The sequence below is a fragment of the Mesoplodon densirostris genome, chromosome 10, assembly GCF_025265405.1.
Source record: "Mesoplodon densirostris isolate mMesDen1 chromosome 10, mMesDen1 primary haplotype, whole genome shotgun sequence".
In the NCBI taxonomy this organism is placed as follows: Eukaryota; Metazoa; Chordata; class Mammalia; order Artiodactyla; family Ziphiidae; genus Mesoplodon; species Mesoplodon densirostris.
In genome coordinates this window covers 73,828,035-73,847,614 of record NC_082670.1, presented here as the reverse complement: position 1 = coordinate 73,847,614, position 19,580 = coordinate 73,828,035, and the positions used below count along the sequence as shown (strand labels likewise).

Sequence of the window (19,580 nt, the reverse complement as noted above, 5' to 3'; positions counted from 1 at the left end):
AAATCAAATCTGTTGGTATCAGCCCCGTCTACATTTATACTATCCTAAGCTACATGCTGTCACTTTAGTTCTGAGATCTGAGAATGGCTACTTGCTCCTTTTCTTGTCCAAGCACACATAAGCAAGGAGTCTCAGAAGATGGCAGAGAAACTATTTTGTAACCTTTTAAAGATGGTATAACTTTTACCATGTAACATTCTATTCTATTTCTGTGTAACATTTCTCTGAGTAAACATACAATTTTACTAAGCATTACTAACAGCATCTTTATGAAGCCTAGAGACTATTCTTTTAAAACAAGTATTCTCAAACATACAAAACACAGTATTCTCAAACATACATAGCATAATCTGGAAGGTTGTTAAACGAACTTAAAAAAATGTTTGTTTCTTCCCCTTATAAATATATATATTTTTAACATCTTTATTGGAGTATAATTGCTTTACAGTGTTGTGTTAGTTTCTGCTGTCCCCTATAAATATCTTTTATGTCTTTGTAGCTGCACGTTACGAAGAAGGAGAGTCGGAAGCAGAGAGCATTACTTCATTTATGGATGTTTCAAATCCTTTTTATCAGCTTTACGACACAGTTAGGAGCTGTCGGAATAACCAAGGGCAGCTAATAGCTGAACCTTTTTTCCATTTGCCTTCAAAGAAAAAATACCCTGATTATTATCAGCAAATTAAAATGCCCATATCACTACAACAGATCAGGTAAGATATCTTCTACATTACTCAGTATAAATGTATTTTCTTGTGATTGAGCCTGCACATGTATCTTCCTTTCTAAAATGGATAAAGGTAATAAAGGTAAAAATGTTTTTCACGTGTCTAAAGTGTACTTAAATATCACTCCTATATAAAAGTGAGAAATAAATTTGATTAACTACAAATGATGTTCTTTGTACTGCAGTAGAGTCAAGAGGCAAATAAAAGATGTCCCAGCTAGGCATTTTTGTGTCAGATTATGAATTATAAAAAGTCACGCAGGGCTTCCCTGGTGGCGCAGTGGTTGAGAGTCCGCCTGCCGATGGCAGGGGACACGGGTTTGTGCCCGGTCTGGGAAGATCCCACATGCCGCGGAGCGGCTGGGCCCGTGAGCCATGGCCGCTGAGCCTGCGCGTCTAGAGCCTGTGCTCCACAACGGGAGAGGCCACAACAGTGAGAGGCCCGTGTACCACAAAAAAAAAAAAAAAAAAAAAAAAGTCATGCAGCTCAGAATTTAACTGTTCATTTTCTTATAATTGTGCAAGAATTTCTCTTCTTATACCTTTTATCAATATTTTAATTACAACAGTTTATCTGCATTTAAATTTTGTATCTGTAGTTAAATCTCCAGAATAAGCATTGTCAGCTCTTAGAGAACTCATTAGCTGAAATAATACCTGAGAGATGGTTCATCATGGTTTCCCTTTTCTGTTTAGAAAATGTTAAAATGTTAAAATGATCATTGGGAATTCAGCCAGGCAAAATACTTGAACCACCACAATATCATTAACAATAGTAGGAAATAAATAATGTTATAAAATATGCTGTTTTGTGACTCTTACAGCGTGGGTTAGGTTTTGTGGTATACCCAGATAGAGGCAAGACGCAAGTAAAATTACCTTAAATGGTCAAGGTCAGAGTCAGCTGATGTTTAAATGGTGTTTTCATGGCAGATAGCTAGCTTTCCATACAGTAGGAATTAAAATCCTTGTACTTGCTGGATTCTAGGAATAAGGTTGCCTAACGTTTTGTGGTTTTGCATTTGTAACGTCTGTTTTCCTTATTTGATCAGTAAAGTTTATGGTGTTTTTATTTAATCCAAACTTTGGAGGTTTGGGACACGAGTAGGTTATAGAAAATTAGTTTATTTGGCCTTCTTAAAAATAACATGGAGGGACTTCCCTGGCGGTCCAGTGATTAAGAGTTGGCACTTCCATTGCAGGGGCACGGGTTCGATCCCTGGTCGGGGAACTGAAGATCCCACATGCCGTGTGGCATGACCAAAAAATAAAATAAAAATGAACAATAACATGGAAATTAAGGCTGCGTTTCATTAAGAAAATGGACTAGAAATTTGTTTTTTGTACTCTTTGCCTTGGAAAGGATGGTGACAGTCTCGTAGATGTTGAGGTTCCTTTTTAATTGATTGATTTTTGTCCTTAGTTTCTTTTCTCCCTCAGTCTTTTAAAATTCAATCTAATTAAGTAGATTAGTTCAAAAGAAGGCAAATCCTCAGCCAGCCCAGTCACCTGCCTGCAACCTTCTTCCAAGTTAGACTTTTCTAACATAAGCCTTACTTTGTATAGGGACTTTATGAGAGTTGGTGTTAGTAATAGCCTTAGTGTCTGAGACAGCTATTGGAATTCTTAAGACTTAGGGTAAGTAAAAACCTCAATATTAAGCCATCATAATTAATTACAAATGTTTGTATTGGAGGAGGAGTAGTGAAGGGACTCTGACATACCTGTCTCTCATTTATCATCTTAAGACTGCTCTTGGGCTTCCCTGGTGGCGCAGTGGTGGAGAGTCCGCCTGCCGATGCAGGGGACATGGGTTCGTGCCCCGGTCCGGGAAGATCCCACATGCCACGGAGCGGCTGGGCCCGTGAGCCATGGCCACTGAGCCTGCGTGTCCGGAACCTATGCTCCGCAACAGGAGAGGCCACAACAGTGAGAGGCCCACGTACTGCAAAAAAAAAAAAAAAAAAAAGACTGCTTTTCAGGGAATTCCTCGGTGGTCCAGTGGTTAGGACTCAGCGCTTTCACTGCCAGGACCGGGTTCAATCCCTGGTTGGGGAACTAAGATCCCGCAAGCTGAGCAGCACAGCCAAAAAACAAAAAGGACCGTTCTTCATTGCCCATATGCAATTCGCCTGGAGGTTAAATGTGTATTATTCTAAACGCTCCTTCATGGAGTTGCCAGTACTTTCTCTTTTCTTTAACGCTCATCAAGTGGAATGGCCTCTTATTTTCTAAAATGTGTAGATCACCATGATTCTTCATTAAGGTAGCTTAAAACTTCCCTGATTTTTATCTCTTCCTAGGGTTTGCATGTTAGCCACTAACAGGATTTTTCTCTTACGATTTTTGCTAATATGTTTGCTTTGTAATTGCCCACCTTACTAGGTTCTCTTATTACTTCTTGTAATGTTTTATTCTTTTGGATTTTCAGTTAAATTGTCATATTGTCTAAATGGTGCTTTTGCCTTTTCACTCTGTATATTGAAATTGTCACTTCTAGGCCTCTAATCAGTATCACTGGTAAAGATACCTTGTAGTGATTGTCAGGATTTTTGCACTGGACTTTCAGGAAGTGTGTTTCATAATTTTCATAATGGAAGATTCTAGCCATGTGTTTGTCTTTCACAGAACAAAGCTAAAGAATCAAGAATATGAAACTTTAGATCATTTGGAGTGTGATCTGAATTTAATGTTTGAAAATGCCAAACGCTATAATGTTCCCAACTCAGCCATCTACAAACGAGTTCTAAAACTGCAGCAAGTCATGCAGGTATGATTTCTTGGTTTTGCTAAGTTGTTGTATGTATAATTAAAATAATTTTACACATTTTGAGTGTGTTCTTTTAAGATACGTGATTTCCCTCCAGCAATATCACGTCATTCATTTCAGCCACAAGTACTGCTGAATATGTTTTTAAGAGTTTTCAGGACCATGTAGAGTAGAAATAATAGTTTAGACTGGTTTAGCTTTGTGAGTGGAAGAAGCAGGGATTTGTCCCTGGGGAGTAATGTTAGGGATGTCAGGAAGTTTCCCTCTAATCACAGATGATATTCTGTCATTTAGGTTTTATTTCTTTGGTTCTAGACTCTGTTTCTGTTAAGGTAGGGTTGGTCCTAGGAGAAGAGACATCTTAAGGCTAATTAATCATTGTACAGTGTCCATGAGTTTATTGAATCCTTTCTGAGAGCACACCTTGGAGCGCATCTGAGGCCATGGGTCTTTTAATATTTGTATATTCTAGAAGTGTTCGGCAGAGTGAGCTTGACTCCCAGGGTCTGCTCTGTTTTAGGCAAAGAAGAAGGAGCTTGCCAGGAGAGATGACATTGAGGATGGAGACAGCATGATTTCTTCAGCAACCTCCGATACTGGTAGTGCCAAAAGAAAAAGGTAGATACTCTTCTTATAGCTGGAGACATCTTCTCTGTTTCTTTTAACTTTGTTTTAGATTTAAGTGCAGAAAAATGTTTCTTTAAGCTGTCAAGTATGAATTATCTTATAAGCTTTAACTGTTTTATAACATTTAAAAATTCATTTGTAAATTGTATGATTAGTGCTTTTTTTGTACCGTATTGGCTTTAGATAACATAGATAAAAATAACTACTTATGTAGCTTGGCAAAACATGTTATTCTTTTTGCTGTCCAGGTTATTTTGTTTTAATGTGGCATTTAAGAATGCCCCTTAAATCTAATTTAGGTAATTTCTACATGGTGAATTACAAAAAAAAAAATTAGTACTACCACTGTAGTGAAGTAAGTCATTATTCTTACCCGTTTGTTTTTCCTTGTTAATCTGATCTTTATTTGCCATTCTAAGGATGTCAGATTGTAAGATACAAAGTCATAACTTCTTGTAGTTCATAAAAGGTTAAGCTAGATATTTGGTTTTCTTTTCTTTCTAACCTTTCTGTCAACTTCCCTAACCCTTCCTTTTTCTCATGGGTTTTATGGAGGGGGTGCCTTACTGTGAGATTCTGAAGCTGGACTCCTGTAAAGAATCATGCAAGACCATCTCTTTTGTCTGTGCCTCCCACATGGAGTTTCTCTGGCCTGATCTTTGTGGAACACCATATTCTTCCTCAGCCTTAACTGTCTCACCATCTTTGTAACAGCAGGGAGGATACCTTAAACAAGGAATAAGCTCCATCACTAATAGCAGGGCTTGACAGATTCAAAATTGAGTGAAGAAATCATTAGTAACTATTGATACAGTTCTGATCATGTATTAGTAGATCCACTGAGACCTGAGGATTTTTAAAAGTGGTTTAGAAAAGACAAGCTGTCTTGTCTTTCCCTATAAATAGCATTTGGGAGATTTTTTTTAGCTTTGAAAATAACTTTGCTATGCTATGCCAAGGTAACTAAATTGATTGGTGTGCCCTGAGATGTGAGTCTCCTCCATTACTGGCCTATGAATTTCATCCTTCCAAGTTCTTAATTCCTTGTTATACCAGGGACAACGGAGGAAAAATGTGAAACCAGATCAGAGGCATCAAATCAAGAACATCTTTGAGTGTAATTATATAACTACTACAGCATCACCTGTGTTTTCCAGATCAGTCACCAATCAAAGATAAAAACTTCTCAGGCAAAAGAAGGTAATGGAGGCAAAAGTGATGGTACAGTTAGTGCCAACACTGAATGAAAAGAGAGATCTTAAACTAGTTGAGTGTTAAGAAAACAGTTCCAAGGACGCATTAGCCCAGGCCAGAGCCTTAAAAAAATATCTGTGGCTTGTACTTTGTGGGACAACCCAAATAGATTAAATGAAAGTTATTACTCTAAAACCTTCCATAAAAAGAAAAGCATTATGTTCTTGAAATAATAAAATCCCACTTTAGACAAAAAGTCTTTTTGTGCACAGGTTTCTTAGGAAGTGTTTTGTTTAATGAAGTGAAAAATACAAGTAAGAGAAGAACTAATATAAATCATAGCTATAGCAATAAAATAACATATCTGGGTTTGAAATACAGGCATGAGCACACATTAAGAGGTTGACAGAAGCAAGTCCTATACTTTGGACTGTGACAAAGGAAATAACATAACCAGCCTTTTAGAAGGTAGTTATGTTAAGAGGTTTTGGTAATAAGAAACAGACTTCTCCAGAATTCAGGCAAACATGACAGCCTAGTAGGTTAAGTTAAGCTTATCCAGAGAAGTCAGGGCCAAGTTTTCAAGTACCACTTGACTTGACTCCTAAGTGTTGTGTATGATTCTGTCTTTGCGTTATTTTTTTCATATCAAAGATTGTGAGAAAAATTACTGCGGGTATGTTCTCTTCATTCTGGGAATGTATTCTTCTCCCCAAACCCTCTACCCAAAAATCCACCTGCTATCTTCCATGTTGAAATGTTCCAAGTATTCTTAAAACCTTTTATCCTTTGGATTGAATAATCCTCTTTTTTCTCAACCATATTTGGTTTGTACATGACCTCCAATGTTGCTTGTTTTGTTTCTCTTCACATGTAATGTTTGTTTCTGCTTTCCCAGGAACACTCTTGACAGTGAGATGTTGGGTCTCAGGAGGCTATCCAGGTGTGCAGTCCTTTTTTATGCATAAACATATTTTTTAAAGTGTAACTTTTATGGCATGGTCAGTACTGATTAGGTGAAAAGTGCAGCCTTAAGCATGTGAATAATGGTTTTTATTTGGATGCCAGTTTATTTTATGAGTAAAGAAAGCAGTACAGTTTAGAAGTATAGTTAGTAAAAGGAGAATTAGCCTAGGTATATCCAGGAGCTGTAATTTGTTGCCAGCTTTGCCAGGGGCAGTAAGCCCCCACAGCAGTCATTGTGGCTGTGCTTCTGCAGCAGAGGTAGAGAGGCTGAGAATATGGTAGCATTGCCAGTGTCCAGGGGCTGGCGGGTGCTGATTGTCTTTTATAGATTGGGGGATGGTGGAGGGATCATAATCAGTGTTGACAATCCTAGTGATGTCAGTCTATGTTGGCACCTATGCATTGGGTTACTGCTTCTTGAGCATAAATACATTCTTCAGTCTCTGATCTTGTCCATGTTTTATTTCTTTAAAAGCATCCATTCTTTTGCATGTTACTTACGATTTTTAAAAACAGCCCATAAGTTGCCATGTTATGGTCCTAGTAATCATTGTGTGGTGCTTTTATTTTCACCTTTGCCATCTGGCATTCATGGAGTGTCAGTTGTTTGCAGAACACCAGACTCTGCTCACAGGTCATAAAGGAGAACGTTTAGTCATCACCTCTACCTCTTCCAGGAATTTATTGGCCAGGAAAAGAGGCAGGTTAAAAACAAGTGAACTTATGTGTGAACGCTGTAGTAAAATAATTGTTTAAGGTACACAGTTGTATAATTGTATGGAAGTGTTGTGTGATTGCCCAAATAGCTTTAGGAAATGTGATTTCCCTATCATGCTTTTTCTTAAAAGTTAGATGTTCTAAAGTTATCTTTATGTTGCTACCATATGTAGTCTACTCTACAAAATTACTGTATTATTATCTTCTTCCTAATATTTTCCTTAAGAAAAGTTTTCTTAGATAGTAAATTTAAGGAAAAGACAATGGATTGTATTTCTTTTATATCATTCATAGTATATGGCACTGGTTCTGGGTAGTAGTAGAAGAAATAGGAATGTGGGGCATCGTGGAGTAGTGTTACAACCCCGAGCTCTAGAGCCTTACCGCCCAAGTTCAAATCCCAGTTGTTCTTATCAGCTGTGTTCTGAGCCTCATCTCAATTTCCTCATCTGAAAAAGGAGTTGATGACATTACCTGCATAGGATTGTTGTGAAGACCTGATTGCTTAGTATGTTTAAAGCCCATGGAACTGGGCCTGGATGCAGTGAGTACTCATTAAATGTACTCACTCTGATTATTTTCTAGCAGTATTTCCTGCTGGCATCAAGACATGGTAGATTTCATTTTGTTTTTAGTCAGATGTTACTAGTCTGGGAAACTCCTTAAAAAGGTGAGTTAAAAAGTCCTTGAAGACTTGAAGATGAAATATAGAAAGCCTTGTAAAAGAAACAACCTTTGGGTTTACTTAGCTTCACAGCAGGCACCACTGAAGGTCTAGGGCCAGGGAGTTAAATTAAATGCTGGGAGACTTTGAAGCCTGTGAGCAGGGTTGACTTTGATTAGAGAGGCCCTTGGCAAGAGCTAACTTTTTATCATCCATTTGCATGATAAAAGCAGTCTGGTGATTATCAGCTGATTCAAGTCTCAGTTCTGATTAGTCACTTTATGGCCTTAGGTATTCACTTGAGTCTCTAAGCCTCTGTTTTTATATCTGCAAAGTTGGGATAATAATTGTACCTGGTTCTCAGAGTTTGAAGATTAAATGATAGTGCTTAGCACAGTCCCTGGCATGTGGTAGAAGTGTTAGCTGTAACTATAAATAGGAATCTTGTGTGTATATCCAAATACAAATATGTAATAAATAATAGCTTCATAGGAAGAATAATGATAAGGACATTTGAGAAAGTGGTCAGCCACAAACTATGAAGGTTAGGACTAACACCATGGCAGGAAAAAATTAAAAGGAAAGATCAGATCTAGAAGCGCTATGGAGGTCCTCTAGGACTTGGTGATAAACTAAGAGAAGCAAAAAGTGACATTGATTTCAGTGTTTTAGGCTGGGTTTAGGGGTCAGATGGTGGTCCTGGAAAATCAGGGATTCAGAGTGAAGCCCCTACTAGCTCATAATCTTCGTGCAAATTAGAAAAGGCACCCATTTCTCTTGACTTTCATTTATTGGAAAATTGCTGTAATATACTGATTTTGTTAGCACAGAACCAATTATGGCCCATCTCCTGTAAACTTCTAAAACTGTATATTTATTATGTGTCTGTGACCTGAATTGACATCCCCTTAAGTATGGCACCCTTAAGTGCATAATGACAAACAACCTTGGTTTTGAACCCCCTTAAGATGTATTTTGTCGAAGTATCTTCACAGGTGCTGATTGAAAAAGAATGAGTATGCCAGTTACAAGGTCTGGGATTTAATTTTATGCACCTTTCCCAAAATAGGGAAGAGTGAACATACTGTTTATAGTTCCTAGTCTGAGGGAGGAAGAGAGGATGAATAGAGGGGTTTAAAGAAGAATCTAAAAATCAAAGTGACATTGAAAACAGTAACCAGAAAGTATCACATAGGGAAATATGGTAGCTGTCTTTCAAAGTTACTTTCAAAAGTGTGGATATAATAAGGTTCAACATCATATTGGAAAAGGATAAAGTAAATATACCAGCCACCCAAGCTAATACAGTTATAAAAGAACATGAAGTTTAGCTCTGAGTTTTTTCTGGCAGTCAGATTAAAAGTAATGGGCCTGTGGGTCTCGGTCTCAAAGGCAATATAAGGATCTGGAAAAACAAAATAACAAAACTGGATTAGTTCAGAGAAGATTGTTTGTCCCTAATGACAAAAGTTCTGCTTGCCTTTGAGGATGGAAACCAGTTACATATCACTCTCTTGAAGTGAGTGATACAAATGGAGAAAGGATACTATAAGTGTTACAAGTCCTAAAGCAGTAAATTTCAGTTATTAGACCAGTTACCAAATTCTGTGATATCAAATTCAGGTTCTGAAATTTTTCTTTAGAGGCTTCTTGAAGGCTAAAGTCATCTGTGTTCTAATCTCTGCTCAGATGTGGAGCTCTGTGATGTTGGAGCTTTGTCCTGCATTCCCCTTTTATTATTCACTTGCTAAAGTCCTGGACTGAGAGAGTTCTTCCTCTCTCATCATCCCCTCAGGATATGCAGGTGTTTAGGAGTGGTTGTCATAGGAGATGGGACACTTCTCTTTGTGTTTGTTTAAGGGAGAACTGTTAGTAGGGAATCAGCAGTTTTATTCCACTTTTGCTCTGTTCTTAAAAAATATATTTCAATTGATAACAGAATTTCATTTTCTTTGACATTAGACAAGATCTTTTTTCAAGCATTGCATTTCATAAATATTGTAAACACGTTTGTCTGGTGTTCTTGGGGGGTGCTCCTGCCAGAGTCACTATGTTTTAACTATTTTGAAAAATTTCCTAATATTTGCTTATAGCTTCCAGCATGTTTACTGTGTTTGTGCCATACATAATCAACACATTATAATCATTATGAAGCACCTGCCCACAAGATTAATTTGTTTTATTTCGTGTTCATCCTTATATCAAGAAAACTGAACCTGTTCTCATTTTCCCCCTTTTCTCCCTCCCCCCTCAACAGTAAAAAGAACATTAGAAAGCAGCGAATGAAAATCTTGTTCAATGTTGTTCTTGAAGCTCGTGAGCCAGGTTCAGGCAGAAGACTTTGTGATCTATTTATGGTTAAACCATCCAAAAAGGACTATCCTGATTATTATAAAATCATCTTGGAGCCAATGGACTTGAAAATAATTGAACATAACATCCGCAATGACAAATATGCAGGGGAAGAGGGAATGATAGAAGACATGAAGCTGATGTTCCGGAATGCCAGGCACTACAACGAGGAGGGCTCCCAGGTGAGGACGTGTGGGAATCCTGGAGTAGGTACATTTTCTTTTGATCTTGAGAGACCAGGTCTAGAGGCCTAACTTAGGTTGCTCTTCTCAGTGACTAGCTTAATATTTTGTCTTATCTTAATTATTTAAAATGGAAGGCAGGACACTGTAAATGTTAAGAGTTTATACTCTGTACAGCTGTCTCTCTGTATCGGGGGTGGGGAGTTGGTTCCGGGGCCCCTGTGGATACCAAAATCCACAGATGCTCAAGTCTCTTATATAAAATGGCATAGTACAGTCGACCCTGCGAATCCCATGGGTTCCATATCCATGGATCCAGAGCGTCAAGTGTAATCTGACGTCCTAGATTTGAGTCCTACTCTGCCAATCCCTGTGTAAGTAACTTATCTTTTCTGAGCCTCATCTGTAAAGTGGAGATAATAGCAGTACTTGCATCAGGGTTAGTATAGGATTTAAATGAGATAATATTTACAGAGCATGTAGCACAGTGCCTGGTATTCAGACACTCAAATGAAAGCCAAGGACAATAAAACCTTTCATCATCATTTTATTGTTACTATCCTCAGTAGCCATACTTCTCTAAGGATAGTCCGGAAAATTGTATAATTATATAAATATCAGGATATTCCCAGTAATGCACCTTTGAATAATTGATTTTATTATGAAGCATCTTGATTTTTAGTTCTTTGTCAGTAAAGCTAAGATACATTCTTCCTTTCATATTTTTTTCTATTTTATGTCCTTTACTTAATTTTTTTAATTGAGGTATAAGTGACATGTTTCAAGTGTACAACATAGAGATTTGATATTTATATATATTGCAAAATGATCACTGCAGTAAGTCTAGTTAACCTCCATCACCATATGTAGTTACAGATTTTTTTTCTTGTGATAAGAACTTTTGAGATCTATTCTCTTAGGAACTTTCAAATATGCAATACAGTATTATTAACTATAGTCACCATATATTACATCCCCATGACTTATTTATTTTATAACTGGAAGCTTGTACCTTTGATCTCCTTCATTCATTTTGCCCGTCCCCTACCCCCACCTCAGGCAGCCACCAATCTGTTCTCCATATCTATGAGCTTGGGTTTTTTTTGCGGGGGGGGGGCTGTTTTTAGATTCCATATAAGTGAGATCATACAGTATTTGTCTTTCTCCATCTTAACTTATTTCACTTAGCATAATGCCCTCAAGAGTCATCCACGTTGTCTCAGATGGCAAGATTTCATTTTTTTATGGCTGAATAATATTCCTGTGTGCGTGTGACATTTTCTTTATCTATTCATCCATTAATGGATGCTTAGATTGTTTCCTTATCTTGGCTATTGTAAATAATGCTGCAGTGAGCATGTATTGGGGGTACATAGATCTTTTCTGAGTTTTCTTTATCTACTTTAAATCTCCCAGAAATAAAAGTACATTTTCAAATTGTTTATTTCCTTTCTTATACTATTACATTTCAATATAAAATAAAGTAGGCACTGAGGGTGCTTGTGATCAAAGAAATGGTTCTTTCTGTTATAGGAGTTTACACTGTCCTCAGTGTCATTGGCCAATGTGCCACTTGTCTGCCACTGATAAAGAAAAAAGCCACCCTTAAGAGAGGTTGCCAAAGAAGAGAGGTCAGTTATTCCCTCAGCCCCTCTGCTCTGGGGGCAGTCAGGGAGGAGAGCCTTTGCTGGGGGAGTGGGAGGAGGCAGCTGTGGGGGCGAAACAATTGGGTGCGTAACCTTGTCCTTGGCTCTGCGTTACCACCTTTGGCCCAGTCTTCATAGAGATAGAGCCTCAGCAGGGATTGTTGCTTTTCACAGATCAGATTCCAGGCTGTGAACGCACACTGGTGTTAAATCCCTTCTAAGGTTTGAGATGTTTCTCTCCAACTATCAGATGTTTTTAATTTTTAATTTCCATTGAGCTAAGTCTGCTACCTTGAGGGTCCAGTGCAAGAGAGATTTATGAAGAAACAACACATGTAAATATATTTCAGAACTTCTGCAAAAACTTGCAACGATTCTAGTACAGTAGTTCTCAAACTTTAGCCTGCATGGGTGCACATTAGAGTCACCTGGAAAACTTTAAACAACAAACCAGTTGAGGCTGAGGCCCACCCCACGGAGGAGTGATTTTGTTGCTCTGTAGTGATCTCAGGCTTTATTTCTTTAGTTCTCAACTATCCTAACTTATGTTTTTAAAACTTCTTTATGGATGTATATTATACTTCAGTAGAAAGCTTCTTAGAAAAATAATTTTAATTATATTTGTAATTAAATATAGGTGTACAATGATGCGCACATCCTGGAGAAGTTACTCAAGGATAAAAGGAAAGAGTTGGGCCCACTGCCTGATGATGATGACATGGCTTCTCCCAAACTCAAACTGAGTAAGGCAGCCTCACACTTCATTGTTCAGTTCAGTCCATCAAGGATAGATTGCTGATTTACTGAAATAATATTTAATTAATTGGTGAATATAATTGAACTTGCACTACAGCATGGAGTTTCTTACTTCCTCTCAAGCACTGTCTTCCGTATTTTAAGTAAACATAAAAGCATGTGAGGAATAGAATGTCAAAGGTTTTGCTTTCTTGAATGCAGTGGACATTTTGTAAATGTTAAATAGTAAGAATAGATATTTTTTCTACATGTGATGCCTGGAAGAGTATAGTGGCAGATTTTATTTTATTTTATTTTTTGTATGTTTGCTGATTACTAGAATTAAAAATGAGTCCCAGTAGTTCCTCCTAGACAGAATTTGAGAGGTTAGAGATGTCTAGCCACTGTACTGTAAGTTAACTTGGCTGTCTTTTGAGTGTAGTCTGTGGATGGTTGTTTGGTTGAAAACTGTGAGAGAGAAGAGAGACAGCAAAAACAATTAGTACCATTGGGCTAAAGAAGAGGTTTCTGCCTTATTTAAAATATATAAGTAAAATAAATACCAAGCAAATGACAGTGGTGTTGTCAAATATTCTTTAGAGTCATATTTGCTGAAAAGGGAAAAAACTAACCCTGATTTTTTATATGAAATAACTGTAAACTGAATTTACAATAGCTTTGGGTATGATTTATTGCTAAGTGATCATTCCTTTTTGTCAAGCCATTCATTTATCTCTTCATGGAATTGTAAAAGCACACAGAAGGTTTGCAGAAACGAAAACCTTCTAATTTATAGGGATATAATGCCTTTTAAAACTAGAATTCATTATACAGGTTGAGTTAGGAAACTAATGACAGATAGATACTTTAACAAATAACTACCTAAATATATATAAATACATTTTTTTTTCTTTTTTTTTTTGCGGTATGTGGGCCTCTCACTGTTGTGGCCTCTCCCGTTGCGGAGCACAGGCTCCGGATGAGCAGGCCCAGCGGCCATGGCTCACGGGCCCAGCCGCTCCGCGGCATATGGGATCCTCCCAGACCGGGGCACGAACCCGTATCCCCTGCATCGGCAGGCGGACTCTTAACCACTGCGCCACCAGGGAGGCCCTAAATACATTTTTTTTAAAGTTCAGGGAAAGGAAATTTTAACATCAATGTTAATTTTTTCATTTCTCAATTTTATGAAAAATTCAAAACATATATAAGTATAAAGAATAGTACAGTGAATCTCTGTATGTACCTGTTACTCAGCATTTATCAAGATTCTGCCATACTTATTTCCTATCTTCCCTTTTTTCCTTCTTTTTTCTTTGTTCTGAATTATTTTAAGCCAAATCCAATCATGTCATTTTATTTCTACGCAGTTCAATATGCATCTCTAAAATACGCAGATATTTTCTTAAATAGCCATGAAGTCATTGTCACACCTAACAAAATTAGGAGTTTCTTGGTTTCATCTAATACCTGACAAATTTTCAAATTTTACTGATTGTCTCACAAATGTATATTTATAGTTGGTTTCTTCAAATCAGGATCTAATTAAGTTCTATATATTACATTTGATTATTTTGTCCTTAAACTCATAGTTTAGAGCAGTCCCCCTCCTTTTTTTATCCTCATGCCATTAACTCTAGAAACCTGGTCACTTTCTTGTGCAGTCCAAAGTTCTGGATTAGTTAGTTCACTTCCTTGTGATGTCAGTTAACTTTTTCCTTTATTTCCCTTATATTTCTCATAAATGGAAGTTAACTTTAAAGGCTTGATTAGATTCAGTTTCAACTTGGCAAATAAGGTCCACACATTGCATTTGATTGATAGTTCTTTTAATCTATAAATTCCCCTCCATCTCTCTTTTTTTCCCTTGCAGTTTGTTGAAGAAACTGGGTTTGTACTATAGCTTCCCACAGTCTAGGTTTTGCTAACTGTTTCCCTTTGCTGTAGTTTCACGTGTTCTTTTGTCCTTTTTAGTTCCTATAAATTGGTAGTCGATCAGATTTAGATTTAAATTTGATTCTCCCCTCCCTTTGACACAGAAACTGACTTCAGAGGTGATATAGTGTCTTCCATCAGGTGGCACGTAATATCTGGTTGTTTCTTTAAATTATGTTAATAGCTATTGATGCTTAATTCATTGAAGAGCTGTTAGATAGTGATAGTTTAATTTTACCATTGCTCGCTCATTTACTAACTGGAATACTTCTATATAAATAAACTTTGCCTCGTCCAGTGTTTGGTTACCCAGTGGTATGGTTTTTTTGTTTGTTTGTGTATATTGTTTGGTTTTTGAAAGGATAAAAGCTAGATTTTTTCCCCTTTTATTTACCAGTTTTCAAAATAATGAAATACAAAGAAAATAATGCATTGGTTTACTAAAGTCTTGCAACATCTACCCCATTGTTTGTTTGTTTGTTTTTATTTATCATTAAGAACTACTAGATTTAAGCATATTGCTGAGTTTTATAACCCATTACAATTATGGTTCTTGTTGATACTTACGTTGTCCCAGACTGGCTGCTATGGTCTTTTGACCTGACCATGGAAAGAAGTCATTGGTAGATTCTTTACTGTCTAGTGTTTCAAGCTATACCAGGCTCATCTTGTATAGACTAGGAATTAGCCATTTGCCAAAGAGTTACTAACATCAGTATTTGAAATCAGTATTCCAGCGCTATAGTCTTTATAGTCAGAATTATATAGGGGTATACTACAACTGGGTTGGTCACTGTTTCTAGAATTTTCAGTGGACAGAGCTAAGAAATTTTGTGTGTGTGTATTTTATATTTAAAGAGAAAATACATCTTAAGTTCATACTGTTACTCCCAGTTGAGATTCAAGGCTACAAGGTTTTTATTCAGTGTCCTCTGTTTTAACATCTTGATCTCTTTTTCTCCCTTGATGAAAATCTCAGTTCTCAAGGATACCATAGGAGATGGAGTTAGAGTGTCACATAGCTACTCATTTCCTTTATTCTACCTTATTCACAACTATCTCAACATAATAGTACTTACTCTCCCACCAAAAATATGAGTAGTGCAAACAGTTTTTCTAGTTCTTTCTTTGTTGATAAGGTATGTTTCACTAGAAACGTACTAATTACTGTGTTTTATAAATCACTTGGAATAGTCCCTTGTGGTTATGCTACCAACTTTTTACAAATTTAAGTTCATATATTTTATTTTATCCATTTAACATAAATCTTTCTTTAGGTAGGAAGAGCGGTATTTCTCCTAAAAAATCAAAATATATGACTCCAATGCAGCAGAAACTAAATGAAGTCTATGAAGCTGTAAAGAACTATACTGATAAGAGGGGTCGCCGCCTCAGTGCCATATTTCTGAGGCTTCCCTCCAGATCCGAGCTGCCTGACTACTATTTGACCATTAAAAAACCCATGGACATGGAAAAAATTCGAAGTCACATGATGGCCAACAAATACCAAGATATAGACTCCATGGTTGAGGACTTCGTCATGATGTTTAACAATGCCTGTACATACAATGAGCCCGAGTCTTTGATCTACAAAGATGCCCTTGTTCTACACAAAGTCCTGCTTGAAACTCGGAGAGACCTAGAAGGAGATGAGGACTCTCATGTCCCAAATGTAACCTTGCTGATTCAGGAGCTTATCCATAATCTTTTTGTGTCAGTCATGAGTCATCAGGATGATGAAGGAAGATGCTACAGTGATTCCCTAGCAGAAATTCCTGCTGTGGATCCCAGCTTTCCAAACAAACCTCCTCTTACTTTTGACATAATTAGGAAGAATGTTGAAAATAATCGCTACCGGCGGCTTGATTTATTTCAAGAACATATGTTTGAAGTATTGGAGAGGGCAAGGAGGATGAATCGGTATGTTTTCAAAACCATTTCTTTTTGAGAAGGTGTGACATTTAAAACAGAAGAAAGAATTTTGCTTTGATGTGCTATTTCAGCATAGGTACATGATTACAGTTGATGGGGTGCTATTTTGAATTTTAATTAGCCAAAACTTATAGAGAGCAAGTGTAGTCTGTGGAGGAGAGAAGGCACACTACTAAATTGTCTAGGGCCAATGAGGGGAAGGAATGAGACAAAATTGAAGATCTGTTGAAAAACATAAACTTTTAAAATATAGCCTTTCGTAGAACATGTATTTTTAATGGATAAAATGCTTTCAATTAGAAATAGTAATATGATTTTCTTTTAAAGTTTGAGTTCAATGCAAGCATGCTTTAAATAAATTAAAATAGCTCTAAGATACTGATCTGAGGTTAGACTGATTTGATTGTCATTTCAGATATCTAAAAGGACTTCTTTTTAATCTCAGATTCGTCACTTTTAAGTTCATTCTGTAGACATTAAATGAAGAAGAAATCAAATTTAAATTTCCATCAAACTTAAATTCCCTTCTAATTTTGATCTGTGCTGTATATTTGCCACACAACAATAGTATATACTCAGCTGTGAAAACAGTTTCAGTTCAGCAATTACAGTGTGTCTTCTATATGCTCTTGAGGTCACTTGGGGGGAATATAAAAAGTTAAAAATACAAGCCCTACCTTCCTGGAGCTTACAGTCTATCATGCTGAGAGCTAGACCTTTAGTCACTGGGCATGTGGTGATTCCAGCTGGGGAATCTGTGAAACCTGGGTTTGCTCTGGATCTTGAAAGAAAAATTAAAAGTAATGTTTGATGTTCCTATTGAGCGCCTGCCCTTTGTAAAGCACCACGCTAAGTACTTCATGTACATAATCTCTAACCCTTATAATAGCCTTCTAGGTAGGTGATAATCTTCCTAATTTGTATACGAAGATGTACACAACAGAGAGAAATACATTGCCAAAGTCACACAACTAGTAAGTGGCTTGGCTCATCTTGTTCCCCACTGTAGAGAGCCACTGCTGAGCCAGTCACCAAGAGGCCAGTCATGGAGCACAGCCAGGGATGATAAGACTTGAGCTGTGTGCTCTAAGGGCTTGAAGTCTGGCAATTGGGATAGCGCCTATGCTTAGGGAAAAATAATTCCAGGCATGAGATAACGTTTAACAGCTTGATATTTAGTAAAAGATGGTGGAGTAAAGGAACTGCGTTAGAGTTCTAAAAAGGCATGAGACGTCAGAGAAGAATGGGAAAATGGGTGGGATTCAGATAAGGTAAGTGGTATGAGTAAAGGCATAGGGTTAGGAAATGAATATGGTGTGTTCAAGAGACACGTGGAGTTGGGGTCAGATTGGAGAGGCCCTTGAGTGACACATTTAGTAAATGATCCTTATTCTTCAACAGTGCAGATAGAAATAAAGAGAAATATGGGGGGACATATTGTAGTCAAAATCTGCATTCATTTATTCGTTAGTTTTCATTTATTCAACAAATGTTTATTGAGTGACTACCAGTTATGAGAATGTTCTGGATACTTGGTGTATACCAGTGGACAAAACAGACAAACCCTGCTCTCATGGAGCATAGAGTTCCATTCTTATTCACAGTTTATTTAAATAGTCCTTAAGTCTAAAGTCACTCCTCTCCTCCCTGCCCCCCTACCTTACCCCCAGTATATCTTGGGGTTAGTCTGTGAGTCCTCCAAAATAGACTTGTCTCTTAGATTATTAGCAACTTTGTTTCTTAGAGAGATGACTAGCAACTTTGTTTCTTGTATAGATGACATGATTATTTTAAGAATTAAGCAGATTTGTATCTCTAGGAAATGAGCTCTTTTGCTTCTCCCATTGTTGACATGGTTAGTTTTTGCTTTTGAGGCCTAGGAGATAGAGTCCAAGGTGACTTTACAGTATTCCCCTTTTTATCCATGGTTTCACTTTCTGCAGTTTGTTACTCAGGGTCAACCAAGGTCTGAAAATATTAAATGGAAAAACCCAGAACTAAACAATTTGTAAGTTTTATAAATTACACACTGTTCTGAGCACATGATGGAATTATGAATCTGCCCTTTCATTGTAATGTGGATTATCAAAACTGTGTTTTCAGTTTTAATTTTATACTTAAAATTGTAAGCTCTTGTAAAATTAATTTCAAGCGAACAGTCTTCAGAAGTCTCTTTTCAGAAAATAGGTATCAAAATAGTGTCGTAGGAGTTTTTTTCCCTTGGCCAGTTTTATTTTTATTGCTTTCCTACAAGTGTTAGCATTTCTATAACCTGAAAAGATTTTAGAATCTTTCTTGAAACATCCATTTAGGTTGTTATTGGCAGTGTTGTAGATTGCCAGTTCACCTTTGCTGGTGAGAAGCATTCTGGAGGCTTCGTTCAAGTTTGATGCTCTAGTGATCCGTATCAGCAAACAGCTGACTGGGCTTGCTACACCATCCACACTAGCCTGACCAGAATGTCTCCATGACTGCTTCTAATAAGTCTTTGTCTCTGGTTACCTTTGTGGATAATTTTTTAGACCCTGATATTCTTAGTTAATAGAATTATCTTCCTTCCTCAGACCAACAGTGGATTAGAAATAGTAATAGAATTTCTTTGAGTCTAAATTCTGAAGTTCATTTTTCCCAATCCTCTCATTTTATAAATGGTGAAAGAATCTTTTAAAAGTTTTCAATATGACAACAGATAATTTTTTTTCTATCTTTCACTATGTTGCCTCTGGTGATTCCCCAGAATTATGTAGTTATTTCTGGGAAACTAACATGAACACTGACTCTGAGGCCTGTAACCATTTTACGATGCCCTTAGGACTTTGCAGTTGAGGTTCAAATATTCACAGAGTTGTACCAGCCTAGGCAACCATGATATAGATCCAAAAAGAAGAAAATGGGCTAAATCTTTTGTTAATACCTTATACAGTGTGTTGGTCCCCTAACTAAGAGAAAGTAAAAATTAATTCAAAGATTAGATGCAAGTAAGTGTTGCACATGGTGTGGAGCCTTAGTATAGTCCCTGACTGTGGCAACCCCCTTCTGTTGCCAAAATCAGCTAATGAACATGCTATGTTTCTCACCAGGAAGCTGTATGAGGCCTTTCCTTTTACATGAGCTGTACAAGGAGTGAGCCTTA

General features: G+C 37.2%; 1 protein-coding gene across 12 annotated transcripts in view; it reads left to right on the top strand.

Annotated features, from left to right (window-relative positions):
- Positions 1-19,580, top strand: part of PBRM1 (polybromo 1) — a 104,980-nt gene that overhangs the window by 37,123 nt on the left and 48,277 nt on the right. For 8 of the 12 annotated variants that reach the window (XM_060111578.1, XM_060111577.1, XM_060111582.1 and 5 more), the window contains 7 exons: positions 500-713; positions 3,356-3,497; positions 4,018-4,115; positions 6,217-6,261; positions 9,923-10,199; positions 12,483-12,588; positions 15,793-16,435. In XM_060111578.1, coding sequence (XP_059967561.1) covers positions 500-713; positions 3,356-3,497; positions 4,018-4,115; positions 6,217-6,261; positions 9,923-10,199; positions 12,483-12,588; positions 15,793-16,435 — 1,525 coding nt within the window. The remainder of the gene's footprint in view (positions 1-499; positions 714-3,355; positions 3,498-4,017; positions 4,116-6,216; positions 6,262-9,922; positions 10,200-12,482; positions 12,589-15,792; positions 16,436-19,580) is intronic. The other 4 variants (XM_060111585.1, XM_060111576.1, XM_060111584.1 and 1 more) reach the window with 1 other exon arrangement.